General features: G+C 45.4%; 1 protein-coding gene across 4 annotated transcripts; it reads left to right on the top strand.

Annotated features, from left to right (window-relative positions):
* Nucleotides 1-990: 990 nt before the first annotated feature.
* Nucleotides 991-27,071, top strand: LOC137662414 (neurotrypsin-like). 4 transcript variants are annotated; one of them, XR_011048000.1, is made up of 18 exons: nucleotides 991-1,112; nucleotides 1,690-2,576; nucleotides 3,690-4,024; nucleotides 6,153-6,198; nucleotides 7,602-7,838; nucleotides 9,177-9,300; nucleotides 10,022-10,197; nucleotides 10,675-10,822; nucleotides 11,653-11,831; nucleotides 12,237-12,378; nucleotides 13,458-13,660; nucleotides 14,656-14,797; nucleotides 15,066-15,271; nucleotides 15,829-15,907; nucleotides 16,121-16,243; nucleotides 16,768-17,048; nucleotides 18,759-19,513; nucleotides 26,999-27,071. XR_011048000.1 is itself a non-coding variant. In XM_068398811.1 (17 exons), the coding sequence occupies exons 3-17, from the start codon at nucleotides 3,953-3,955 to the stop codon at nucleotides 19,067-19,069; spliced, it is 2,469 nt and encodes an 822-aa protein (XP_068254912.1). In that variant the 5' UTR covers nucleotides 991-1,112; nucleotides 2,293-2,576; nucleotides 3,690-3,952; the 3' UTR covers nucleotides 19,070-24,032. The 4 variants fall into 4 exon arrangements, 3 of the variants coding, with proteins under 3 accessions (XP_068254912.1, XP_068254913.1, XP_068254911.1); XM_068398811.1 differs by lacking the exon at nucleotides 26,999-27,071 and having other exon boundaries at nucleotides 2,293-2,576; nucleotides 18,759-24,032; XM_068398812.1 differs by lacking the exon at nucleotides 26,999-27,071 and having other exon boundaries at nucleotides 3,695-4,024; nucleotides 18,759-24,032.
* Nucleotides 27,072-27,740: the final 669 nt, after the last annotated feature.

Genomic DNA, 27,740 nt, shown 5'->3' with positions numbered 1-27,740 from the left:
CTCACATGTTACTGTAGAGTTTGCGTGGAGCTGGAGCTGACTTCTCTGGAGCCCCAGGCCACTACCTGTTCATCACATAAATATTGCTCAAGTGTAGGCTTTCAAGTTATTGGAGCAATTTTCATTTAACTGTTACTTACAGTGGCTCATTGGTGGGTTATCCCACAGAGTAGCTTATTCTGCTGTTGCTGTTATGGCATAAATGGGTCTTTCAGAAGATTTGGGGTCAGTAAGAATGTGATGTCCACATTTAAGGGTGGGAAAATTTGGTGCCATTTTGCATTTTCAGTCCAAAAGATGCTCTTTCAGAAGGAGAGCTACTTGCTAATTCTTTGTTTCTGAAGGAGACAAGTTAAGTTGGGCGTGAGGAACCGATGAATTCTAAATTCACTTCTGTTGATGATGGTTTTTCTTTCTTTGTATTAAAATGCAAGTATAGTTTTGCACCTCTTAAGCTAGCAGCTGTGCTAAACATATCAAATTCTAGTGTCTGCGAAGAACTATCTCAGAGGCTGTAACAGAGAAACTAATACTTTTTTTGTTCTGTTTTTACTTCGGGATTTTTGTGTGGCTCCCACTAATCTGGAGAGCTATTTTTGGATTTTACTGCTTCACAGTGAGCTTCACAAGTTCAGTTTGGGGTTTTTTCTGACCCTTTACATGTCTACTGTAAGCTTAAAATCACTATGCTAAGGTTTTCCAGTCCTTAAAGGAATGCATTTATTTGGAGGAAGAAGAAAGGAAAATGAATGCTTTTCAGATGCACCCAAGTTTTACAGTGCTTCTTTTAAAAGTACTCTAGCAGTTCTTTTGGCTCAGGATCCCATGGTGTAACCAAATAACCTCCAGTTACTGATTCTACTTGGCAATTTGAGCTGCTGCCATTTCCCCATATCTCACTGTTAAGCTTATATTGGGTGTTTAAATGCCTTCTGTGACACGCTCATATTGGGGGTCATTCCATTAATAGTTCACCTGCATAACTGCAGTGAATGACATGGTCCTCTCTGAGTGCAGGGCTTGTACCACCCCATGATGCTGTTGCTGAGGAATAGAAGAAAACTGGGTTCTGGTGCGCAGCCGGCTGGTTAAGAACATTGCTGCAGAGACCGGTATGTGGTTGCATGGTGAGGAAAGAATTAAACAAAAGCTCACTAGCTGTTCTACCCTACTAAGTCAGATTTACAGGATTTAAACAAATCTGCTGGAATTCCTTGATCTTACTACTGTTCCTTACAGCTTGAGTATTATACCAGCTCTGGGTATGATTGCTATTAACTACCCCTCTTTTTAGGCTTTCACTGAAGATCTCTTATGGAGGAAACATTGATGTTTCAGTTGGTTTCAATGAATAGTAGTCCTGCCAGTTCAGGAGAAATAGGTTGAATTCCAGGAAGCCAAGAGCACTTTCGAAGCTGGTACTTCTTGTTCAGAAGGGTCAATACAGAATAATCTGGAAAAATCAAGACAGAAAGACTCTGTAGGGAATCATAGACTTATTATTGTAGAACTGCCTTGTATCGGGGTGAGAAGGTGATTTATGTTAAATAGTGGACTTCGAGATTTAAAACTACTTCAAACTTGCCCACACAAGAAAGTTCAAGTTATGTTTTACCTTATCTAGATGTTACCTATCTAAACTGCCATAGTTAATACTGGTATAACTTTCTTCTTGGTCTTCCTCTCCAGCTTGGGGAGAAGCTTTTGAGAATCTGAGATCCACCTCTCAAGAAAATGTCATTGCACGTGCCAGAAAACCAGGGGGAGTCTTGGCAAGAAGGAAATAGTTCCAAAAGAGGACCCTCCACAGAGGAAAGAACTGCAAAACCCACTACATCTTTGCACAGTTTGTCATTCCTCCAGAAACTGAATACCAGACTTGGACTTCTGTTGCTTTTGGTGCACTGGTCTGTGTTTCGTCTAAAATCACTTTATCTAGGAAACCGCTTTATTTAGGGAAGGCTTGCCTTGAGAGGGAAGCAACTAACAAGCTACTGTGAGAGAAATCCTGTATAGGCTTTTGCTAGAGGTTTTAAACCCTGTTAGTACATGTCAGAGGCTGAACACAGCTGTTTCTTTTCAGGTCTAAAGGGCTGAATAGGTGAGCATCTTATGGGAGTTCTGAAGCGGCATCAACAGCCTCTCCTGTCTAAGGAGCAGATTTCTCTGAATGCTGCTACATTTTCTGTTCCTGCCTCCAGTATATCCTTTCCTTGTGTTTTTACTGGAGTAAGTGGTTCTAAATTCCAGCACACTCACATCTTTTAATTTTGTTTTTCTTCTTTTTGCCAGTGCTGCCTGAGAGTTACAACATGCTGTAGCATCTAAGCTATTTCCATCCTCTGTTGCCCTGATCATCTCCCTTGCTACAAGGATATAGGAGATTTGCTCCTAATTAACTGAGTGCAATTCTTGGCCAAATCCACCATGTCCAGAATGCACTGTGGTACAAATCCACTCCAGAAAGGGCTCCCTCCTACCACTCAGTGACTGCTGTAAAAGATCCAGCATGTAGTGGAATTTCCTCGCATTTGATGAGTGACTGAGGATGAGGCAACACAAAACTGTCATGTGAAGTGAGTAATGGGCAATAAGTGAGGGAAGAAAAAAAGACACTTTTTGTCAAGCCAATGGATTTTTATCAGCCTATTCCTTGTTTTTATGCCGAAGGTGTCTTTGGAAATGCTGCTCAGCAGGCTTGGCCAGAAGTGAGCTCATTTCTTAAGATGACCTTCATGTTTCGTGCTGCAGAACACCAGGAGTTAATCCCTCCAAAATTAGAATATAAATACAGGAAACTCTGAGGAGCAGCACAGGGAACAGGGAACGTGTAAAAAAAATTCCAAGATTGAACAGCTTCAAATTGACCAATTCCCTTCTTAGATTTAATAATGTTTAAGCATTTGTTGTATCTCTAACCCTAATTTATGTGAAGCAGAAGTAAGCTGAAAACACTAAAAGAAGCCCATAGGATTGTTCATAGCAATACAATACTGATCAACCCTCTGAAAAGCATCCTAGCCAATCGACTAACTTTACAGCCCAAGGTCAAGGAGACACTTGATGGAAAAGATCTCTGGAGGCAATGTGCATAAGGGCAAGATGCAGGGCTGAAAAGTGGGAATGCACCCTGGAGAGGGCTGTGCCGCCTGTGGGTTTTCCATGGGGAGATCTGGAATCTGCTTCACTTAAGGTTTTCTGGGTCCCGTTTACCTGGGTGCAAATCTGAGGAGAGTTTGACCTCAGGAAGCTGCAAGCAGCTAATGGAGGAGGCAGTGGTGGAGGGATAAAGTCCAGATTCCTTCCAACAAGTCTAATCTCTGGCAAACGTGCGCGCACGAGCTGTTCCCTTTCCCAGTTTGTTGCTGGAGGTTTTGCGGAGGGGTACAGCCCCAGCTCCCCACCGTCGCTGTAGCCTTGGTGCCTCGGGGAGAGAAGGCAGAGGCAGCCGGGGGAAGGAGGCATTGCAGGAGCGGAGAGCGGCTGGGCAGGCAGGGGTGGAGAGGCGGAGGCTGGCACCGGGGAGAAGCTGTACCCAGACACGGAGAGAGGCTGAGGGAGAGGGAGGGGGCTGAGGGCTGCGCCCCACCCGCTTGCGCTTGCCTCCTCCTGTTTTTAAGGGTGCTAGAGAAATTCTGGGGCATGTTCTCCTCCCTTATTTCTCTCCCCTCTTTTTCCCTTTTCCGAAGAGAAGAATCAAGGAGAAGAGACAGGGAGAGGAAGGAGAAAGTGAAATTCTAAGATGCTGCTGGGAACTTTGATCCCTTCCCTTCCATCCCTTTCCCTACGTAGAAATGGACGAGGCACCCCGCTGCCCCCAGCGCAGAGCGGCTAGTGCCCGGCTCCTGGGGAGCCCCAGCTGCGGAGCCCAGGGAGGAGGCAGCCGCTGAGCCCGGCAGCTGAGCGAGAAGGTGGTGCTTGAAGAAGCTTCTGCCCGCTTTGTAGAGGAGGGATGGAGATCCCCAACGTACTCGGGCTCCTGGTAGAGCTCGCGAGTTTGTTGTCCTGTCTCAGATGCGTGGAGGTAAGAAATGGTTATTCTTCTATCTGCTTGTAAGAAGTCACATGGCTCTTTTAATATCCTCACTGTAAGTGGATCTTTTTATTACTTGAATATGTTTTCCAAAGCGTCTAGGCAGCTGTGGTCTCTGTGAAGGGCTGGGGGCTTGGGGAGGGATTTATTTCATTGTGCGTATGAAATTCAGAAAAGGAAACAAAGCAGGAAAGCGGGATGCACAAGGGCTTGCAGATGCTTTGGCTCAGGTTTCCTATGTTTCTCAAGCACTGCAGTGACCCTGGCAGGAGAGATCCTTTGTTCCTGTTCTTTGATGATTGACTGATTACCCCTATTGCCGTTGTGGACAGATGATTTATAGCCACCTGGACCTGCGGCTATAAAGTGACTGCAGCACTGTCTGTTTGCACCAAGATTTGGTGGCAGTGATGGTCAGTGTTGGGGGATTTTGGAAGCCACTACGAGAACTGGCAGCAACTAATCTTTCATTAGGAGGGAAGCATATTACTTGGACTGCAGTTCTTCTGTTTATGGTCAGTTTCCAAGAAGAGCAGGTTCAGGCTTTCATATACAGCCTGTTATTTGTCCAACCCATCTCTCTGTCACCTGCAGGCTTACATGTGTGTGCAGGTGCACGCTAAAAGCTAGGAGTCAGGGGACCTGGATTATGGCTCAGTCACCTGTTTGGTGCAGTCACAAAAGTGTAGCTTAGCTCACTTTCCTCTCTTTGCAAAGAGCTTTGAGATTCTCCGATAAGTCCTTCAGCATTGTTGGTTCACAAACCTTTATGTGGACTTGCAACAGCCTGATACATGCAGATAGATGGATTTTTGGCTGAAAAAGGTTTTTCAGTTAAATGCTGTTTTATCTGTGTATCCCCCTGTGCATACACACCTGAGACCTGATCTGCTGTTTCTGAACCATGTCAGGAATTCTTCTTCAGTATGCAGTGTCATATTCTGACATCTAGAGGGTGATGCTGGAGCTTGGCCATGGTTGTCAACACCTACTGGACCATATTCATAAGCTTGATTTGAAAATAACATCTGCCATGAGTAGGTGTCATTCTTGTCAGGTATCTATGGGAACCATCTCTGCTCATTCCAGAGGTGGATTTGGTTTAATTCCAAATTTTGCTCTTCCCTTTTTCCAGGGAGAGGTGAAGCTGAGAGAAGCAAAATAATTGCATTTTGAAGAGAAACAGAAACATTTCCAATAGTTAGCATTCTTTATATGCACACCTCTGCTCTGTGAATTACAACTTCTTGTTCATATAAAAGTATTAGAAATGTTCATTAAAAAGTATTTAGAAATGAATTAAACTACAAGGAGCTAGCAGAAGCATGTAGAGTTTCTTCTTTTCACTCTGGGTCTGTGAAGATCTTGCACCTGCCTGCATACCATGTAATGGTGTTGAGTGGAGATCCCTATCTCTCAGCCAGCAGTCAAGTTATAACCACCAAAAACACTGCCTATAAGAGGAAATGCTGTTTTGGAGCTGCACAGGATGCTGGAATTCTGAGGGCTTTGTTTCATATATTTTTGTTCTTAGCTATTTAACCCCATTTGGATAATAATACCATAGGCCATATCATATTCTCATGTATTAAAAACAAAATTCTCAAAAAGTTTTGTTGGATTTTCTTCTTTAGGTGTTTCTCACTTTGTACACAGATGTTTATTAGTATTTTAGTGGGGATCCCTGGGGGCATCATCCCATCACGTAGATATATCTCTGTTTGCTGCTGTGGCCATAGATGGCTTGCCCTATAAATGGAGTGAGAATGAGTAGTTATTCATTATTTTTCTTACTGGTAACAATGATTTTTGTTTTAGCTTTTCTTTCCATAGGCATCTCACTCAGGCTTCCAATTCTACTGGAAAAGAACAAGCAGAGCCCTGTAACATAGTGCTAAGATCAAGGGTATATCTCTGCAGGCCAGTAATTACTCATTTTGTTGTTAGTGGGCAGAGCTGTGATTGGATTTGAAGAGGAGCAATGGGGAGAGTGGGGAAGAGGCTGGTTACTAGGGTGTGTTTGCCTAAAGCGGCAAAAGGCTGAGCTGCTTTTAGGACATGCCCAAGTTTATTTCATCGGATAATCATCTGTCTGCTTTTGCTCTGTTTCTTTTCCCAGGCTTTCCTGGGATCCCAGCCCAACCAAAACCATTTGCAGAGTGCAGGTAAGAACAAGAAGTTGTTAATTCCGTCATCGGGCAGATTCTTTCCTGCAGTGGTGATCTGAGGCCATAGGTACGATGAACCACCGCTACCTGGTGTTCTTCCTTTCTTTCCATCACTTCTTCAATCTTTTCTCCTGCCTCAATGTCTGTTTATCTCCCTCCCACAAATGGCTAGACCACTTTCTTTTCTTCATGTCTAATACTCTTGCAGTTCTCTACTCCTCCCACATGTTCTTTTCCTTTCATCTCTTTCTCTGCCTCAGTCTTTTCTGCACACTCACCTTTCCTCCACTCTAATAACTACTGAATTCTCAAATGCCCCCCTCTGAGGGTCCCAGTTGATGCAAAGCGCACGGTGTGTTTTCCAGACACCTACCTGTAACTGTTTCTCGGTTTTGTACCTTGCAGTTAACCTTCAGCTCTCACTTACCCCGTCTGGGCTTGGCAGTGTCTAGAAGGCAAATGGCATGAGGCAAAGTTTCTTTGTACCCTTGCTGTTTGCCCTACGTGTCTTTATGGCAGAAGGGTTTTCTGAAAGTGTTGGCTTCTTTTTGTTTATTCAGTGAATAGAGCTGTAACTCTTACCCCTTTCTGACTCTGCTCTTCCAATGTTATGCACTCTAAAACGCCCCCCCTCCCCTCCCACAGAATCTGGTTCTGGTTTCCTTCTTTCTTATTTCAGGGTCACGAATGGAGAGTTTTCTACTTTTGTTAATGACCATATTAAATTAATTGTTGGGGTTTCTTTGCATGAGATATTTCACATGGGCACTGGCTTGAAACATTGGCACCAGCACTTCCCCCCAAAATAGGTTCCCTTTCACTTCCTATACATTGGCCAAGTTCAGATAAGCCAGGTGATATGCTAATGTGTATAGGGAACATACATACAATGAAATACAATGTAATTTCCCACCTTCCTGATTTACGGAATGAAATTATAGCTAATTTTAAACTCTTCTCAGTTTCAAACAATTTAGACAGGCAATTAATCTTCTAAAGAGCCTAGGATCAAATTTAAGAGTATCTTATTCAGGTGCCAAAGCAGGTGGGGAAGGAAGTGGAGTGTGTGCCAGGCTCAAGTGCTGCTTGAGCATCTATTGAAATAAATGGTAATGGGAACCGGTTCAAATTGTCTATGTTTGGGCCCAGAGTTAACACATTTCAAAGGTCTATCTGGGCAGTTCATGACATTCAGATCAATTTGGTTCTTTATATAGTGCATATGATAAACATTCTTCAAGCAGCTGCCTTGAAAAGTGGTAGAATTGAAATCAAGCAAGTAGCAATCAAGACTACAGACACGGGAGGTGTTTCAGGAGATCAGCTGGTATCTCCCGCATTGTCTGAGCCTCAGTGTGTGATTCCTTAAGTGATGCTAACAGCTCCCTTCTTATGCCCAGCATCCAGCATGTGTGGTGTCGGACCTCTTGGGTACTACAATGGCTCGCTGGCAGTCACGGAGGCTGGGGCAGAGTGTCTCAACTGGGCAGAGTTCCCTGATTACGTTCAGCAGTACCCAGACCGTGGCTTGGGGGACCACAACCACTGCAGGAACCCGGACGGGGGAACTACACCCTGGTGCTTCTACCGGCTTGCGTCAGGGGCCATCGGCTGGGCTAACTGCGACTGTAACCAAGGTAAGGGCTGTTGTGTGTCTCTGCCAGCACCCGGGCTGCACTATTTTGGGGGGCTCAGGCCAGAAATGTGTGCTGCACAGACTGGCAAGCAGCAGCTGGGACACCCTGCGAAAGAAGCACAGTACAATAACTGTCCCAAATTGTCAAAATAATTAGGTTTAGAGGCTAGCCTGTGTGGGAGAAGAACGTCTGTATATAGTAGGGGGTGGATTTAAGCTGCTGTAGCCATAATGCCTTGTATAGATGTTTTTATTCTCATACAAGGAGACCTCTTTTTTTTTTTTTTTTTTTTTTTACTGTTAACTTATGCCACTTTGAAAACAGTTTAAGTTATGTGGAAAACAACCCACTCCTGCTCCTTAAGTGTCCATATCAGAGTTCTCCTCATGTAAGTGTAGCAGTTCAAATATAACAAGGAAAAAATCTTCTGTGGCTAAGTTTGTAAATGTTCTGTGGCAAGGCAGGTCATAGGCTTGTTTTAAAATTCCTCACAGTGCTGACACAAGGACTGCTGCTTACTTTGAGGCATGCAAGGGAGCTGAGGTCTCTCAATGCACTGACGCCAGTGCAACATTATTGAAAATGTTTTGTTTGTCCTTCTGTTTTCTGACCTTCCTTGCTTTTCCCACATGTTGCAGAACAGGTGAAGTACCAGTTTAATAACTGAAATGATAAAGTCTTTTCCCTTGCCAGTGGAAGTGCTTTCAAAGATGGCTTCATTAATGTGAAGGATGCAAGTGTAGTTGTGCTGTGTGCCTGCATTGAGGTACTACAGATAGAAGGTGTAGCCGTCTCCCAATACTTAACTGAGCTAGGAGATGTGCTTTCAAAACAATGGTAGATAATTGTGGTGCAGTGGGAATTGAAAAGGCATTTACATTGGCACTTGCTTTTCTTAGAGAAATTAAAGAGGATTCACCTGCTGTTACTGAACATCTAGCTGTAGCAACAGTGACTCTCATAGGCGAGGTGGTCGATGGAAAATAAATCAGTGGAGTATCAGAACGAATTAGAGAGCCTGCCATTTCCATACACCTTTTCAAGGTAGCATGTAAAATCATCCCCATTTCACAGAAGGAGAATCCAGAAGCTGTGGCAGAAGCTGTTTCCTGCTGATATTACCATGGCTTTGGAAAGGACATAGCACCAGCCATGTTCCCGAGCAGCTGTTGCTGGAACTGGGAAGGTGCCATGTCCTGCGCTCCTTCATACAAGTCACTTTAGTGACAGCACCAGCAAAACAAGGGTGAAAAAAGCCAAGTGCAGTTCAAGTTCAAGACTTGCTGATCTGAAACCTCCATCAGAAAATAGCAGCTTTTTTTTTTTTCCTTTTGGAAGGTGCTGTGCGGTTGGCTGAAGATAGTAGTGTGGAGCTGTACTTCAGTGGACTCTGGGGCACCATCTGTGCTGACCGCTGGACTGACTGGGATGCCAGTGTTGTCTGCAGGCAACTAGGTCTCAGGTGGGAACCTCAGTCCACTTGTGAGCGTTACAGACTCATGTGGCCTTTGAAAGAACAGCCTCTGTGGTTACAGTCCCTCTGGCATGGTGTGTTGGCTGGGGAAGAGGAGTTTGTTTTGTGAGCTGATTTCCCACTTACCAGGGGCCTTTCCTACTATTTTCTTTTTGTGGCTATGCCCAACCCCAATCAGCATTTGCAAGAACTTTTTAAAGCAGTAGCTTCTGCTTGGTGCTCCAGGCTGTGATGAGTGAGCTGTGAGATCGTATCCCCTTTTTAGTATTACCAGCTGGAGTTACTGTAGTGATCTAACAGCAACTTTGAGAGTGCGAACCCGCTTTGGGAATCTGGGATTTGGACCTTCAAAATTCCAAATAGCAAGGAGATAAGGACCACAGAGAAGGAAGAAGGTGATATGGATATTTATTTATATAATCTGTTTATGGGTTTGTTCATCACTCTCAAATGAGGGTGCCATTTCTGACCAGATCAACTCTGCAGTAAGTAGGTAGACGAAATGGGTTAGATGGTGGGAAGTGCTTTGTGCTTGCTTGCGCTTTCCCATTAGACTGTGAACAGCCACTCCTTTAGGCACTCCCAATCAACTGGGCTCACTGTGATGTCAAATGCCACAACTGGGCTAGAGAGTCACAAGAACTGAGGGGAACTTGTAAATCAAGCTGTACTACGGCATTTCATTGCTCTGTTGCTTTCTCTGTACCAGTGAGATCGGCACAGCTGGGAAGAAGAGTCATCCCGGACTGTGGACTGTTCCTCTGCACCTGCAGTCAGCAAACTGCCATGGGGATGAGAAAGCCCTGCTGCAGTGTGGCTATCGGGAAGCTGTGGCAGGAGCTTGTAACCAGGGAAGTGCCATGGTAACATGTGTCCCTCCAGAAGGTAAATCTCCAGGGGAGGTTCTCTCCATGTTTCTTGCGTCAGTGTCGCTTATAAGATGTAAAATCTAAGGTCGTGAAGCTGTGGAGAGTAAATCATTGTAGTGTGTTCTTTCACCTGCTATACAGGTGGTTATCTTCCTTCCAGTGGAAAATTATCCATCCTTTCCCAATCCCAAATACTCAGAGTGGGCATACTTCTACAATCATTGAAAGATGGCTGTTGCTTATGACCACATCCCCTTTTTATCAAACCAGGTTTTTGTCTACAGGCAGCAAAGTCCTAGTCACTGTAGCAGCCAGTTAAACAGCCATCCTTGGACCACCAGCAATCCATACTGTGGGCTGCAATCATGGATCCTTCTGGGAACCTTAGAGGGGAGGATGTGGTAGGGTGGGACAAGAGCATCCCAAGAGCTGCTGGATGTGCTTTGTGTTTGTCTTGCTCTGTTGTGCTCTCTTTCCCTTTCTTGAAGCACAGGTGTAGGTGCTCCCCTGCGTTTAGTTGGGGGAAAGGAGAGCTTTGAAGGGCGAGTGGAGGTTTACCATGATGGCAAGTGGGGTACTATCTGTGACGACCAGTGGGACGACCGGGATGCTGAAGTAGTTTGTAGGCAGCTGGGACTCAGGTAATTTTCCTGCTGTACATTGTGGAGTAGTAACAGAGGTAGGCAGAATGAAGAACGTGAGAGCATGTCCCTTCACTATAGTACCAGCCCTTTCTATAGGAGGTACACATAAACCCTGGGAAAGATAATTCTGGAGTGATCATCCCATAAAGGGTTTTTGTACTTAATTCCTGTCAGTTTTATGGGTTTATGCTGTGAAAAAAAGAGTTGGCGCATCCCCATCTAAGGTTTGTTTGTGTCTATCCCTGTTCACTATTTTTGCACACGTCCTAATGCAAATCTTCTTGGCCTCAGTGATAACTTATCATGGTGATTTCCATATGTGAACTGCAGTTGTTCACTTGGTTAAGTTTAAACACCTCCAGTTTCACTAACTGCCCTTATCCTCTTCAGTCAGTAAAGCAAGAGAGCACACCTCACTCTCCTGTGTGCCATTCAGCGCTTAGCATGGGAGCTGTTGTATACTGAGCATTCTTGAAAATCACATCTCTCCAGAACTGCTTACAATAGATGATTCAAGTTTGAGATCCCTCAAACTTTGGGAGTTTTTTGCCTGTCACTGAGATTGAAACATCATTGTCCTCGGGACTCCCCAGGTGTCTGAACTGTTCATGTTGTGGGCACGTTTTTGTTATGTGTTGGAAGGTCTTGTTACAACTTTCCAATAAGGTATTTTGGTTAGCAGTAGGCAACACCACTGTGTCGGAAATTATCAGATTATCTATGTGAGGATGCTAGCCTAGCGTAGGAGAGTCCCTGTGCAAGGTAGACTCTGAGGGCACAAGACTGTGACCCTCCTTACTGAGCGTATGTGTCTGTACTGTCCGCAGTGGGAACCCGAAAGCCTTGTCGTGGGCTCACTATGGGCAGGGATCTGGCCCAATCCTGCTGGATGAAGTGGAGTGCTCGGGCAATGAACTCTCACTTGACCAGTGCAAGAAGAGTGACTGGGGACAGCAGAACTGTGACCACATTGAAGATGCTGGGGTCTCCTGTGACCCTTTCACAGGTACAGACCTACAGCTCTGTGCCAGTCAGATGTAGCCAGTCTCACTCCCTTATTACAGGGCTTGCTCAGCAGATAGCCCCTCTGTTTCAGGATCCTGTGTATGGCTCCCACAAGGGCTGCCAGGTGTGGAGGCAGAGAGCAAGTAGCAGGTGGGAATGAATCAGAGCCAGGCTTGGTGGTGTTCCCATGGCTTTCCACAGGTGGCATGGAAAGGCTGAGGTGAATCCTCCCCAGACAGATGGGCATGTTTGAGAGCAAGGAATGTTTGTTTTTTGAGTACCCACAGATATCTGTGTCTTTGGTTTCTTTCACTCATGGGTGGCACAGAGACTTCAGCAGTGGAGCACAGGCTGGTTCTTTTCTCCTCTGCTGAGTGCTGATCTTCCCGTCTCCTACCCCTTGCAGATGGCACTGTCAGGCTGGCTGGTGGCCGCAGCCCCAGCGAAGGCAGGGTAGAAGTTTATTACAACGGAGACTGGGGCACAGTATGCGATGATGGCTGGACAGACCTTGGTGCCCAGGTGGTCTGCAGGCAGCTGGGCTTCAGGTAGGACTGAGAGTGTCTCATGTCTGTGCTTCCTAATTTCAGGGATTAGATTCCATCCCCCTTCACTAGGCTAGGCTGGACCTTAATCCTTCAATGCTGTCTTTGTTAGAAGAGTTATTACCATTATACAACTTTATTCAGAAAAGATTAATAGATATCTACATCCTTTCCCAGGGAAAAAGAAATCTTTATTATCTCTTGCCTCGGCCTGTTTTGAAAGCAGGTAACAGGCTTGATACTGTCTTTATGAACCCCTCACCAAAGTCAGAAACTTCTCTCAGTGCTCCTTAAATTTGCAGGTGTATCAGCTCAGGACTGCCACCCCCTCTGCTCTGTCAGCTAAACACATCACCTGTTTCAATAGTTGAATGAAGACCATCAGGGCAAAAAAGAGTGGTATTAGGGATTTTCATAACGCTTTTCTTTCAGCCCATTGCTGAACTGTTGTCCTTCCAGGTGTGGTTTTGGGGAAGATTTAAAATCAGGATACTCTAGTTTTGGAGCCAGTAAAGTTTTTTTTTTTGTGGATTTTTTAGTATGATTAGGGTATCCTTGTAAAATTTCAGCTTTATAGACTGAAAAAAGGATGAAACTAAATTCTTCCCTTTGATTTCAGCTACATACTGTGTTTGTCATCTTTTGTAGCACCTAAAAGTTTGCAGCCTTCTGCATTTCAATTCCAGGTACATGCTTCCTATGAAAGGAAGTAGAATTAGTTAAGTCTTGGTATTTTTGATGCCTCCTCTGCTAGCCCCTCCTCAAATTGATGGTACCTGGTGTCACATCTGCAAAGCAGCCTCTGTGGTATAGCTGGCCCTCTGTGCTACTTTGACTGTGCCTTTGATCAGAGACTAGAAAATGGGCTGATCTGAGTGGGCCTCCCTGAAAACTGAGGCTGGTGAGATGTGCAAGCTGCTTGGCTGCCATTCTGCATGTCACTGAGTGGTTTAGGTCAGGAGGCCACTGATATCACAGCTGAGCTCTGCAGGGGAGTTTCCCTTTGGGTCTGAGCTTGGGTCCCTCTGTGGAATTAATGAGTTTTAATGAATCTGATGTTATGTTCTGTTTCCTTCCTCTAGTGGTCCTGCTACCCTGGCCTCTGAAGGGGACTATGCTGCTGGCCAAGGCTTTATCTTACTGGATGATGTGGCTTGTGTGGGGACAGAGCTGTCCCTCCTGGACTGTCCCCACAGCAACTGGGGGCAGCATGACTGCTCACATGCTGAGGATGTGGGAGTCCGCTGTTCCCGCGAGAGCAACACAGTCATGGACGGCAGCCTGGGTAACTCACCTTGCCTCTTGCCCTGGACAGCAGGGAAGTGCCACTTGCTGGTCTGTTCCTCTGGAAGCTCTGGCAGATGTGGGAGTTTTCCCTGTGCTGTCTCAGTGAGGGGACTGCTTTTTGAGAAGGACTCCTAGGAATGAGACTTGGCTATCTTGAGGTAGATGTGGCTCCACCAGACGTACAGCCAGACCTGTAGAGAAACTGAAAGTGGAGAGAATTGTGTGGGCAGTTTCTAAAACAAACCTGAGGGGCTAAGCAATGGTGGCTGCCTTAGTGTGCCGTTGCTCACTGATGAGATGCCTGAGCCCCATGTCTGCAGGTACATAGGACCCCTTTAACTAGACCATTTAGGAAACTGATGCAGTTACATTAGTGTCACACCTTGCCAAGACAAGAGGACTTCAGATGTGAGGGGCTGTTGTGTGGAAACGTGCACTCTCTTGTGTTGATAGCACACTTTTAATTAAAAGTATGAATGTATTTCAAGTTAGCATGATTTCCTTATTTATATGAGGCCTGATCCTCTCTACTTTCCCTACTGCAGGAGACTTTCCAATGTGTCAGACATTTTTTACTGAAATAGACGTCATCCAACTTTTTTTGTTTTCCTGGATGTAGAACTCTTCTCTTGCCTAGAATAATGTAATAGTTTTATAATAGAATGGATTTATTTCCAAGGCATGTTTAAGCTTGTCCACTCTTGGCTCAGGAGTTAATAACTTTCCTTCTGTTCTTGTTCTCCTCTTTACTCAGCTTTCAGAATATGATCCACTAATGATTTTCAGTATGTATTAAATAAATTAATATGTATGTAGTCTTCTAATTCAGCACACAGGTGAAATGAGGGATATAGTCTTCATATAGAAACAATCCTTTTTTTCTTTTTAAGCTTACTGCTATCTGGGATTCATCTTTTCCTACAGAACCCAAGTTCTGGGCACCTCACACTCTGATGTTTTTGCTTGCAGCGACCCATGTGTTTTCTCCTGCAGGGCCTCCTGTGCGGCTGGTGGATGGAGAAAGCACCAAGGAAGGACGGGTTGAGGTATTCCTGAATGGGCAGTGGGGCAGCGTCTGTGATGATGGCTGGACAGACAGAGATGCTGCAGTTGTTTGCAGGCAACTGGGATTCAGGTGAGAAATCTGGTACATGAGTCTTACAGACAGAAACAGCTCTCAGGGGGAATCACTTCTTTCTGGACCTGTTTCTGGGGGCTTCATTTCTTAGTTTTGGCACACCTGCGTATGCTTGTAGGGTCCTATTCTCACAGTGCCTTCAGCAAGTACCGTACTACTGTGTGTGGAGTGATACATAAATATTATTTCTCTTAGAATGTGCTGATGCATCAGGTTCACCTGTCTCCTGCTTACTGCAGATTAGCCACCCTCTCTCTAATTGCAGTGGTACAGCAAAAGCCAGGGCAATGGCGTATTTTGGCGAAGGCCACGGGCCCATCCATCTGGACAACGTAGAATGCAGTGGCAGAGAGCACACCCTGGGGCAGTGTGTCAGGCCTGACACCAGGATTCACAGCTGCTGGCACAGTGAGGATGCTGGTGTGATCTGTGACTATGTGGAAGAGAAGGTCCAAGACATCAGAAAAACAGGTGACGTGCCCATTTCTTCTATGCAGAAATCTGGGGCTCCAGTTGTAGTATCTCTGCATGCTTTTATGCTTTTTCCCTGTAGTTCTTCTCTTCTTTGGCTGAAACTTTACCTACAAAATAAGCATGTCCTGTCTTGCACGTCCTACTTTTTCCTTGTTTTCATTGTCTCTTCTTAGGAGCACAGGGTGCTCCAGATTGAGGAGCTCCACTCATGTCAGGCTTTTGAGCCTGCAGAACTTCCCCACAGCCAAGTCACTGTACCCTTCCTTAGAGCTGTAACCATGAGCATACTTTGGGGTTTAGAGCACTGAGGAAATAGCTGTTGAGGTCCCATTCCTGGCATTAGACTACAGATACTGGAGGTAAGCACCTCCACCAAAACTGAGGAAGCCTATGGGATCAAATCTTCTGTGAATTCCATATGCACAACACAATGCAGTCAACTACCATAAGGATTAATGCCCTCGTGGAAGGTGAATGATATTTGCCTCTGTGACAGCAATTGTTGATACCTAAGCAGAAGCTATCTACCCAACCTCTCTAACTTTGCCTTGCAGGTCCAGAGTCTGGTGTGTGTGGGATGCGCCTGCTTCACCGTCGCAAGAAAAGGATCATAGGTGGAAACAAGTCTCTCAGGTACTACCCTGTAATTGCTGGGAAAGCCAGAACTGGAAAATGTTGAATACATTAATATATTTTCACTTGTGATTTTTGAACTTGATTTGAACCTGTGGGCCTGTCTAGGGGAGAATGCACACCAGCTGAGCCCAGATGGGACAGAGTGGATGGGAAGAGAGGAAAACAGCTCCTGTGTGTGTGACGCCTATTATTCCTCTGTTTCTTCTTCAGAGGTGGTTGGCCATGGCAGGCCTCACTGCGGTTGAAGGGTTTTCGTCGAGATAATCGTCTGCTGTGCGGAGCAACACTGATCAGCAGCTGCTGGGTAGTGACTGCAGCCCACTGCTTCAAAAGGTGCGTTTGTGAGTGGGGAGCCCCGAGGGATACTCAGCAATGAACAAGATAACCTCATACAAGGCTGTCCTCCCAGCCCAGTGGAACCACATGAGCAAAGTTTCTAAACCAAGACATTCAGGTTATGATGTGTGTGATCTTGGAGCACTTATGGGGATGACTCAATATAGGCTTGCTTTATCCTTCACTGCTTACACCCGCCCTCTTAACTTTGAGGCTTTACAACTTGAAGAGAATCAGCATTTTGCCATTCTTCAGTGCTTTAAAGAACTGTGAACATAAGGTCACATGCCCGTTGCAACTGTTGTAGCCCTTTTTTATAGAAAAAAAAAGTCTTGTGCATGTAACACCCATTGATCCCAACAGCTGGCATTATCACATCTGCTAAAGAAGTCCCACAGTCCTGTAGCTGGCACTGTTTTAACAGTTTGTGAGGAGGTAGTTCAGTCTCATAGCAACTGAGATGTGCGTGAATCTGTTGCTCTCTTAGTAGGAGTATCAAGATCTTGTGTCTTTTTCTCCAGGTTTGGTGTTGATGTGCGGCGCTACTTGCTGCGGGTGGGTGATTACCACACAGGCGTGAAGGATGAGTTTGAGAGGGAGCTGCCCGTGGAGCGGATCGTCCTCCACAGGAACTACTGGGCCGGCAGCAATGATAATGACATTGCCGTGGTCCGGATGCGGGGCAGAGAGGGGCACTGTCTCTCCTTCAATCACCACGTTCTGCCTGTCTGCCTGCCAGATAGGAAAGAGAAGTCTGATATCAACAGGCAAGCCTGCATCATCTCCGGCTGGGGAGACACAGGTAAGTGAGGGGGCTTTGAGGAGCAAGAAAGGTGGAGGAGTCTGGATTCAGGAGTCTACATGGACCATTAATTTATGTCTGCACAACTCAAGGCCATGTTCTTACAGCTCCTATTGCCTATGCCAGCGCATGTTGTCAAGGAGCAGAGAGCTGAGGTGATTTTTGTGCCATTGTGTTTTCTTCTGATTTTGAGGCTTCTTGAGCCTGCTCATGGTGGAAGTTTTGATTGCCATAGCATCCTTCTGAAGCTGTGGGAGAGACGAATGCTTCCACCTTTCTTCCCCCTTTTACATGCATGTTTGCGCACAGCAGACCCCTTTGGCAGCAGACTGTGCAGAGCTGATCTACAAAGCCGATGTACAGCTCAGGGAGGCCCCCATGTTTCCATGACCTCCTGCCTTCTTCATGATACTGTAATAGTGAAGTGGAGGCTTAGAGGTGGAAGGAATCTCTCTCAGACTACCTTGCTCAATCTCCCTGGCTATTGCTGCAGGGACAGCTGGGCTCTGAGGCTGATTTCTACACTAGGTTCAAGACAGCCTGTACCTGTCCTCTTGCAGCACATTGCTATGGAGCTTCCTAGGTAAAAGGGAGCTGGGAATATTTTAGAAAGTATTAATTATTAAATACTTAACTCTCTCAAGGTAATGTTTTAAAATGCTGGGCTTGGTGGAGTCCTGACATGCATGTGTTAACAAGGTCTGGAGACAGCTTTGAACTCTAAACAAAGCTTTATAACCAGCCACCCAGTCCTCCTCCATTTGGGCTCAGAGATGCAATGCAGGGCTTGGGGCAAGGAGGCCTTTCTGGGGCTGCTGTGACTGGGGCAAAGCCATATGTTCAGAAAGACTTGCTGTCGAAAGGCAAATAGCCCCAGGAGCTTGTCTGTTGATTTTGGACTTACCAATCCTTCCCAGCTGTTACCCCAAGTGTTTAACTGCAAATATACATTTGCCTTTGGAGTCAGTTGCGCCAGGTGCACATGTCACTTCGGGGTGTCTGGGAAGGATCAAGGAGCAACTTAGCCACTTAACTCCCTTAAGCTGTACTGGGGCTTAATGGCTAGAATCCCTCCCACGCACCAAACCCGGCTTTCGCAATGGGAAGTGCAGTCACCTACCACCTTGTGAACTTACCATAAACCTTGGGCACAGAAAGGTCATACTCTAATATTGCACGGGAACCTTAAGTTCTGAGTAAGTCTGGGGTAATAAAGAGATTTGAGCAAATAGAGGCAAGTCTGGCCAAAGATGAAGTGAACTCCTGTTGAGTAATATTTGGATGCCTCTCAAATATCTTCCCAAACTTCTCTGAGGATTGAGCACTTTACAAATATTACTGCACTTATTCTCTTGAGAAAACACTGTCCTTGTTTTGCAGAGGAGGAAATGGAGGCTCAGAGAGGCGAAATAAATTGAACAAGGTTCAAGCTACTTGTTGGCAGAACTGGGAGTAAGACTCATCCTTTGATCTAACCTCTTTTTCCAACCTCTTCCCCATTTCTTTGATCTTACAGCTCTTTTTTGTGGTCTGGCTTGGCAGTACTGTTTTCTGAAGTTCTGGTGGTTCAGAGATGCTGAGCTTGGCCTATTTCTGTGCTGCAGTCTTGACATTAAATGTACAAACATCTGTTTTTGTGTGGAGCACTGTTGCTCTAGGTCGCTGCCGTTGCCTGTGCGTGAATTGGTCTGCTGGTCTGTTCTGTTCCAGGAAAGTCCTATTCGAGAACCCTGCTGCAGGGGGTGGTGCCTCTTCTCCCACGGGAAGACTGTGAGGTCCGTTACGGGCAGAAGTTCACTAACCGCATGATTTGTGCTGGGAACCTCTCTGAAGATAAACGAGTGGACAGCTGCCAAGGTGACAGTGGAGGGCCACTCATGTGCCAGAGGTCAAACAGACGCTGGATCATTTTGGGGATCACTTCCTGGGGTTACGGCTGTGGTCGGAAGGATTCCCCCGGTGTGTACACGAAGGTCAGCAAATATGTACCCTGGATCAAGAAAGTGACCAAGCTAAAATGAAAGTGTCTGAGCTCTAGGAACTTCAACATATGGCCATTTTGCCCTGCAGCAGCAGAAGGCTGTGGCTTCTGGCCTGTGACTGACTGATGGAGATTTATTTTGTCTTTGGACACTGGGAAAATACTGTAACGTAGAACTGGGAGAAAAACAGTTATGGCTGATTCTTTAAAGTCTTGGTTTCACTTTAGTCTGTAATCTGTGAGCAGAGAAAGCAGGTGCACACTGGTAAGAATGATAAGTCTATGTGGCTCTGACTATCTGAGTCCTGCAATGCAATCACACTTGGTCCTTTGCCCTGGCACACAGAAATGGTAGAAGTGGAGAGCAACTTGCCTCTGTAAATCTATTCCCATTGTTGTATGTTTGCATACTTGAAAAATGCTGCAAGGAGAGTCGAGATGCTTGGAAGATGGCACCAGGCTCTGCCATAGTGGAAATCTTCAGGTATTTTTTCATAACAGCTCTCTTCAATTCCAGGAATCAGAAGATTTGACCTGAGCTGAGGAACGGGCCGACAGTTGGGTTTTTTTTTTCCTTCCCTGTCGTGTCTCTAGGGGGAACCTTCTCTCTTCTGAATAGTAGATCTGCTCCCATGTGATCCCTTTGAAGTGTCTGTCCCTGCTAAGAGATGCTTGTCCCTCCTGCTATAATCCTGTATCACACATTTCCAGCTGCCAGATGCTATGGTTTTATTGCTGCTTTCTCAATATAGTGGTTCTTTTTTGTTTGTTTTTTTTTCTTCCTTAAAGCAGCATCTCCTAGAATCAGTTGTTGGTGTGAGAGCAAATCTTCGTTTTTAAGAGACAATAGCTTTCTTGCTCTCATGATTAGTATGAAGAACTTAAAATGTGACCTCAAAAGACTGAATAGACACATTTTTCTTTAAATCCAAATGTATTGTTAATCTCAGACATTCAGGTATTGAGTCATGATTTAACAGCACTGCGGGGACTTTCTCTTGGTACCTTATTCACCATAGTTATTAGCTGCCCTTTATTTGTGTTGTTAGTCTTTAATATCTCTGTGTTCACAGTTCTCCCATGAAACATGGAAATACTCCTGGGATATAGATACAGAACAAACACAGGGAGTGAGTAATTTGCTTGAGGTGTAAAACAGTAAGTGTGCTGCAAAGCAGCTTCCTGCTTTCCTGAAGTGTGTCCTATTCTTGCAACCTCTGGGCTATGCTTCCTCCCTTCTCTTCTTTGCACTATTTCTCTTTTCATTCCTCTCAGTGGGAGTAAACTGGCTTAACTCGAGGGTATGCAAGCAGGGCCGTCAAGCTTTAGTTCTCAGCCTGGACAGAAATAATGCTGAGAGAAAGCAGGGGTTGTCGAATACTTCAATTTCTTTGTTTCCTCTCATCCAAACAAATGAACAGAGCTTCCTCTTAGGCCTTAATCACTTTTGTAAGTTAATTTATTCTTCTCTAGTAGGTAGAAAAATATAAAAATAGACAGAAGTGATGAGTGCATTAACAGTTGTGCAGTGCACAGTGTGTTCTCGCTGTGCGTAGACAAGCCAGAGAGAAGGCAGGTCTGCTCAGGAGCAGGGGCAATAAGCTTTGATGTATAATCAAGGACCTGAACATGGAGTAGTAATACAGAATGGGACACCTGGAACTTGGGCCAGATGTGCACGTTTTGGGTTCACTCACGCACTGTACGGTAGGCAATGACAGGTAATACCAAACCAAGAACAGAAGACAGCACAGCCTGTGGATCAGCAATGTCATATTACAGGGCATGTGGTAGCAGAGTCCTAGAAATTGCCTTAGATTCAATAAGTAGTGATTGCCTAAAGGTTTAATTTGTCTTCTATAAAATAGCTTAATGTAAAGGTGCTGACCTGGCCAGGTGGCTGATTTTTGTGTGTGAATGCTAAACTAACAGTTCCGTTTACCCTCTCCAGGAATTATAGGCCAGTTGGGTTACCAGTGCTGCAATGGACTGCAATGGAAACTTTATTTTCAAAAAGAATTGTAGGAATCCTGAAAACATGCAATGTCAGGACCCCTGCAAACTGGCCTTCAAGACAGATGTGATCTGTTCATGCCTCTTCTCGAGGGGCTGAATGTCTGCAGTGCAGCTTGTGCTGATAACCCGGTTTGAAGTGCCAGGCTCAATCCTTCGGCAGCGCTGTGCTGGGCTCCACGCTGGCTCTGTTGTCCTACAGCTGCCAGCAGAGAGTCCCTAAGACACAAGCTGCAGACTGTTCCTTATCTCCCAGGAATTAAAATGACAGGAGGACCAAGGGCAATTATGTTACAGACCTCTGGTCTTGCAGGGGATTAAATGCCAAGTTCCACACTGTCAGCAACAGTACCTGTCTGGGAAACATGGAGGGATTTGGCTTTTACCTTCAGCCTCCCCAGGCCAGCATACTACAGCAGCTCAAATGGAGTTTCTGTGCCTTGGGTGCTGTCACATCTCTAGTTTAACCTGGTTTGATCTTTCAGCTTATACCTATAACCCTGTCAGGCATAGAAACACCCAAAGGATTGAAACTATGAGGTTATTTCCCTAAGCCTGCTTAACTGGTTGCCATTCAGGAGTTAGAATAAATTACCATGTAACATGAGTGAGACACAGGCCTGGCATTGTCTTCTGAAATTCCCATGTTGTAGGTCAAAATATTTCTTTCTCTTAGATCTTGTCACCGTGAAAGCTGTGAGAATCCTTGTAAGTAATATCCCCTAAGTCCTTCATGAGCCAGGAGGAGGGAAGGAAGTATCCGATCTCCTTCACCTAATTTTGCGCCTTACTGGTACTGTAGGCAAGCCTGCTATACTCTCCTCAATTGTCCTAACCTGTTTCAGAGCACCGCTATTGCTCTTTACTGTTTTAAACTGGGACTGTGGCCCAAACCAAACTCAGGTGCTTTGCCACTGACTCTTATTGGAGCTGCCTGGTTGGATGAGTAGTGCTCAGCTGCCCTAGGACTGTATTTTGTACCCAAGGTTGGCCAGCAGCAGATGTTGCAAAGGATAGTACATGTGAGTTTGTACTGAACAAGTTTTAACAGCCTTTCCTTTTGGGGAGTTTTGTTCTTGGCCCATCTAAATTAATTACTTGCATTACTACAATTATTATTAAAAACAGAAGTACAAGTACTCGGTCCTCTAGGTGTTGTACAAACACTATGCACTATCCTTTGGTGATTCTTCTTTTTCTAAAGCGTGAGAGTTTATATCCCTAGCTTTTTAAATACTATTTAATATAACCAGCCTTCATCTTCCATATAAATGTTTAATCCCTTATTTAATCCAACTAAGCTCTCAGCCTCAATATTTTCTGGCAATGAGAACGAATATAATTTTATTCTCCATAGCACACAATTTCTTTTTATGGTTCCTGAATTAATTGCCTTTTGTTTTCATTGAATCCCATCTGTCCTTGTGTTCTCAGCTATGAGAGGAAATAAGGGGCCTGGCTTTATATTATCTGTTGTCCATTACTCTAGAGATAGTCCCTTTTCTAAAACTGTGGCTTCTCTGTCTCTCTTCAACCCAAACTGTCTTAGGTATCTGGTAACATGCTGACTGTCTCTCCATGTCTTCTCTTTGTGCTGGATCTTTAAGCTTGGGTAACCAGAACTGAATGCAGTTTGCCAGGGGAGGCTGTGCCATCTGCTGATTATTTTCAGTATTATTTTCTATAGTAGGCAATGCTGTAAGTGATTTCCGTGCTGTGTGTGTATCATGTATGTATGCTGGAGCTAGCTTTAGACTTGCTAGCGTGGTCTTGGTGGCAGCCTAGCTACAACAGGATGAAAACCCGCCAAGGTTAATTCCCCCCATGTCTCAGGCGGGCACAGCAGCCCCCCTGAGCTCAGAGCGATTGCTATAGGTATGGCTGGGCAACATAATGCAGCTCTGGGCAGGGAGCACCGGAATAGCTGTGCAGACCTTTGCCTTGGCTGACATACCTGTAGGGCTGATATAGCCCTCCTCGCAGCATTAGTCTGTTGGATAAGGCTAATGCACGTACACTATTTCCAGGAGCTGAGAGCTCAGTCACTGCTGCTGATGGCTGCACTGTGCCACGTGGATGCTGCGAGACAAGTTCCCATAGCAGCGTGGCACACGCTGGTTATGTGAGGAAAGGAATGTCGCTGTGACTGGGGGGGAGCATTGGCAGGGTAGACACATGGCTATGGCAAGGGTCTAAGGAGCAGCTGTTAGTGCTCCAGGTATCCCTCTCTGAGGGAATACCCCAGTACTCCACAAAGGCTGACTCGGTGCCGGTGTCTTCCTGACCTGCAGTGCCTGCACTGGTACCCTTATCAGCCCTGTCTTGACACCAGTCCAGGCTTTGGCCAGCTGAAGCTGGATTAAAGATTTATCCCTTTCCCATAGCTGAACACTGTTCTGATGATTTCTACCAATTATGTAATTGATCAGGCAGCTGTTTATTAACCTGGACGGGATGTCGATTACCCTTGTAATCCTTTTGCTCTTATAGCAGAGAATAACAGATCAGTTCCTCAAAGGTATTAGTGGAGGCATTGATGAGGAACCAGGAGCATGGATATTTGCGATCCCTTGGGTAAGAGAGGTGGGCCTGCCTTTTGTCTGTCTTCCTTTCTGAACCCAACATCCTGAAATCTCTTCACCCAAAAAAGAGCTGCAGTGATTCATCAACCACTTGAAGACAGATTTTTATGTGTATATTCAGCAATCAGATGAAAGCTTTTGAGAGATGAACTGCACTGTGGTACTTAACACCATCTTGATAGACTCTCTGGGAGTTTCTTGCAGCTAGAGGGAACAGAATGGCCCTCGTAGGTAACCAACTTGGGACCGCTTCTTGTGGAACGAGGCACTGTGACCCAGACCAATGCACATCTCGTGGGCTATATTTTTATGTGTTAAGAAATATATTTAATTCCCCATATCAAGGAGAAACAGTCGCTTGTGTACTAGCCCACTCATTCCTATTAAAATCCCTTTCAACAAACCAGAGTCTGAGTACCTCTGAAATCAGTCAAGTGCCAAGACTGTCCTGTTCCCTGGATCAACACCAATGGCTCACAAGGTATGCTAATAAATGGATTATACTGTGACTGTGTGGGGCTCTGTCTTATTTTTAATAAAGGAACCTGTTTCAAGGGCAGCTTTTAGGATTTTTTTCATCACTGAATTAAGCTAATTTTATTTCTGTATTAATATTATTTTTAGAGCAGTTTTAACGTGCTAAAGCATGTTATAAAGTCAGCATCCATTAGCTACCTTTACAATGAAATGCAACAGTTCTTCAAATGCCACATTTTGTGGCCATTTGGAACAAGTCGTGGGTATCTGCAGATCAATGCTTTACACTTAAAACTTAACAGGATTTGATATATTAGCTTCATAATTTGTTGTTATAGTTGATCCTTCTATACTACCTTTGAACAAACCCGTTCAGCATGATTTAGTCTCCTTTTAGTCTAGGATTCATGTGTCACCACTCTACGAATCAAAGCCAACCTCTGGAAAAGTGGAAGCGGGAGGAGGGAAATGCAGTTTGAATGAGACACGGATGCAAGAATACTCTTCTCCCCCCCGCCGCCTCCCACCGCTGACATCTGCATTGCTGCATAAAAGGTCTATTTCGAAAAACAGTTCAGCTCCTTGCAAGCCAGCTCCTGCACTGACTTTCACAAGTGTCCTGGTTTGGCCTAAACCAGGCCGATTTTCCTTTCAGTGATTTTTACTTTCAGCTAAGTCTCCTCTAACTAACTGCATGTTTTTGCAGACAGTGTCTGCTTCCAGGACTGATAACGCTCGAAGTTTGTAGTTATCACTGAGGCACCGGTAGGGATGTTGTGCAGAAAGGCTCTTGCTGTACTTATTCTTGAGAGAAACCAAGGTCACTACTGAATTCCTCATTGCTTACGAGTGAAGAGCCGAAGGGGGGTCGCAGCTGCAGTGGGAAGCAGACAGGGCAGGTGACCCAAAATTGACCAACGAGGGTATTCCATCCCATACACGTCATTCTCGGTATAAAGTGGGGGGATCACGAGGGTCTCGCTCTCTTTCTGCTATGGCCGGTGTCCAGGGAGGACTCCGTCTGTTTTCCTGCTGCCCCCGATCCCGATCCGTGCATCCCTGAATCCAGCTCTCGACCGTCGCTAGGCCCAGCCTGGGCCTTCCCGGAGCCTGCCCTGCAGTGCCGGTGGTGACGTGGCTGACTTCAGGGGAGCTCAATCTTGGTTTTGTATATATATTTGTATATATTTGATTATTTCTATTATTATTATTATTCTTTTTTTTCATTATTATAGTTTATTAAAACTGTTTTAATTTTCCAACCCAGAAGTCTCTCTCCCTTTTCCCTTTCCCTTTCCCTCTGGGGGGAGGGGGGGGGGATAACAGAGGGCATCTGCCACAGGTTTAATCGCCAGCCCAGCTTTAAACCGTGACAGATTTATTGGCGCCCAACGTGGGGCTCGAGAGAAGCTCCGACAGGTTGCTCTGATAAGTCGAATCCCAGCTCCCGTGGGAGGAGACCCGGAGAGCTCAGCCAAGAGAGTATCAGATTTCTTCCTTTGAGATTTACGAGGGGTTGGAAATTAAAACAGATAGCTAAGATGATAATGTTATTTGTGAGCCTTGTGTTACCTCTTTTCTTTATAAAGCTTGTTTTAGAGTTATGTGTAATGATACCTTACTTGCCGTATGCGCTGTGTGTTAGTGCTTACGTGTGGTTTAACAGGGCGTGCTGGTCGAAATGTGTCTTTTTGGTATGGGTTTTGATACTGATTTATGTCATGATAAACCGGGCAGTTATTATTCCGATCTCTTATCTCTATGATACAATGATGGGCAGCTTTGATCGCGAATCCGTAGCTGCGCACACCGGGCGTCTTTTAACTGATTTTGATAGTATCTGCTCCTTTTTTGCCAAGCTGATTCCTGCAAAATTCGAACAGGGCATGTCGTTATTTTCGTGTGTCCTGAATGCATTACTGGTGTGCTATGTGATTAGATGTCGGTGCAGCAACAGCGGGAGGTATCATGCTGCCCCTGTAACCAGGAGAAAACACCGAAAGAAATCAACTAGTAAAGTGAAGGATGATGATTCAGAGGCTTCTAAGGCAGAGCCAGCACGGGACCCAGGTGAGGGCCCCTCTCAGTCAGAGTCAGGGCCTGACACAGAGGGGGGTTTCCTTGATCGTCTTTTTAAAGAAGGCCCATTACACAAGAAGGACAAGAAAGGTCCTTCTAAAGCAGAACAATCACAGGAGGACTCGGACTCGGAAGTAGAGATAACCTACCACTCCTTATCCCTGAAAGAACTGCGAAATATAAGAAAAGATTTTAGTCGTTATGACGGTGAGCCAATAATTACCTGGTTGCTCCGATGCTGGGATAATGGGGCAGATAGCATAGAATTGGATGGCAGAGAAGCCAGACAGTTGGGATCCCTGTCCAGAGATGGTGGTATTGATAAGATGCTTCCAAGAAGGTCGAACAGTATCAGTCTCTGGAGGCGACTCTTGTCAGCTGTAAAGAGCAGGTATCCCTATAAAGATGATGTTATGAGCCACCTAAGCAAATGGACCACTATAGAAAAAGGTATTAACTACCTTAGAGAACTAGCTGTGCAAGAGATCATTTATAAACACCCTCAGGACATTGTAGATCCTGTAAATCCTGATGAAGTGGAATGCAACCGATCCATGTTCCGGAAGGTTGTGAAGAGTGCTCCACCAACACATGCCCCTACATTGTCAATATTAGTCTGGGGAGAAGATGCTATGGCACGACCTAGTGTGGGCGAAATGGCTAACTATATGCGACAGTATGAAGATAGTATTTCTTCCCCACTGCAGGCCCGTGTCTCGGCTGTGGAAAAACTGACTAAGGAAAACAAAGACACATTGAAACAACTGTCAGACAAACTGTCCAGGATCGAGAATAAACTTGACTCTCTACCTACACAGGCCCGCGTTGCAGCCTTTAGGAGGCAACGCCCTCCTACTGGACCGGCTCAAAGGAAACGGAACACGTCACGAGGTATCCTGTGGTTTACCCTGCGTGATTATGGGGAGGACATGAACAGATGGCATGGACAACCTACCAGTACCCTACAGGCACGAGTACGTGAGTTGCAAGCTAACAGAAATACCAGAGAGAATTTTTCTAGGAGGATGGCTGCTCCAGTTACCAATGAGCAGGACTCCAGTCAGGGTAGATGGGCCTCAAATCCTTTTTTTCCAAGAGTGAATAGAGGAAATGAAGGTCCAATCCCCGTGAGCAGCACGAATCCAATCTTTAATTAGAGGGGCCCTGCCTCTAGCCAGGAGGAGGAGAGGGATAACCGGATTTATTGGACTGTGTGGATTCGATGGCCTGGCACATTAGAACCACAAAAGTATCGAGCCCTGGTAGACACTGGTGCACAGTGCACCCTCATGCCATCGAATCATAAAGGGACAGAATCTGTCAGTATCTCGGGAATAACAGGGGGATCTCAAGAGTTATCTGTATTGGAGGCCGAAGTGAGCCTAACTGAAAATGAATGGAAAAAGCACCCCATTGTGACTGGTCCAGATGCTCCGTGCATCCTTGGCATAGACTACCTTAAGAAAGGGTATTTTAAGGACCCAAAAGGATATAGATGGGCCTTTGGTGTAGCAGCTGTAGAGACTGAGGACATTAAACAGCTGTCTACCTTGCCTGGCC

This window comes from Nyctibius grandis, chromosome 4 (assembly GCF_013368605.1).
Source record: "Nyctibius grandis isolate bNycGra1 chromosome 4, bNycGra1.pri, whole genome shotgun sequence".
In the NCBI taxonomy this organism is placed as follows: domain Eukaryota; kingdom Metazoa; phylum Chordata; class Aves; order Nyctibiiformes; family Nyctibiidae; genus Nyctibius; species Nyctibius grandis.
This window is presented reverse-complemented; position numbering and strand designations above follow the sequence as displayed.

Excerpts from the sequence above, each read along its gene's own strand:
- LOC137662414 (XM_068398811.1), top strand. The coding sequence starts at position 3,953 with ATGGAGATCCCCAACGTACTCGGGCTCCTGGTAGAGCTCGCGAGTTTG. Across the intron at positions 13,661-14,655 it reads AGTCATGGACGGCAGCCTGG|GGCCTCCTGTGCGGCTGGTG; the intron begins GTAACTCACCTT and ends TTTCTCCTGCAG. Across the intron at positions 15,908-16,120 it reads GGTGGAAACAAGTCTCTCAG|AGGTGGTTGGCCATGGCAGG; the intron begins GTACTACCCTGT and ends TTTCTTCTTCAG.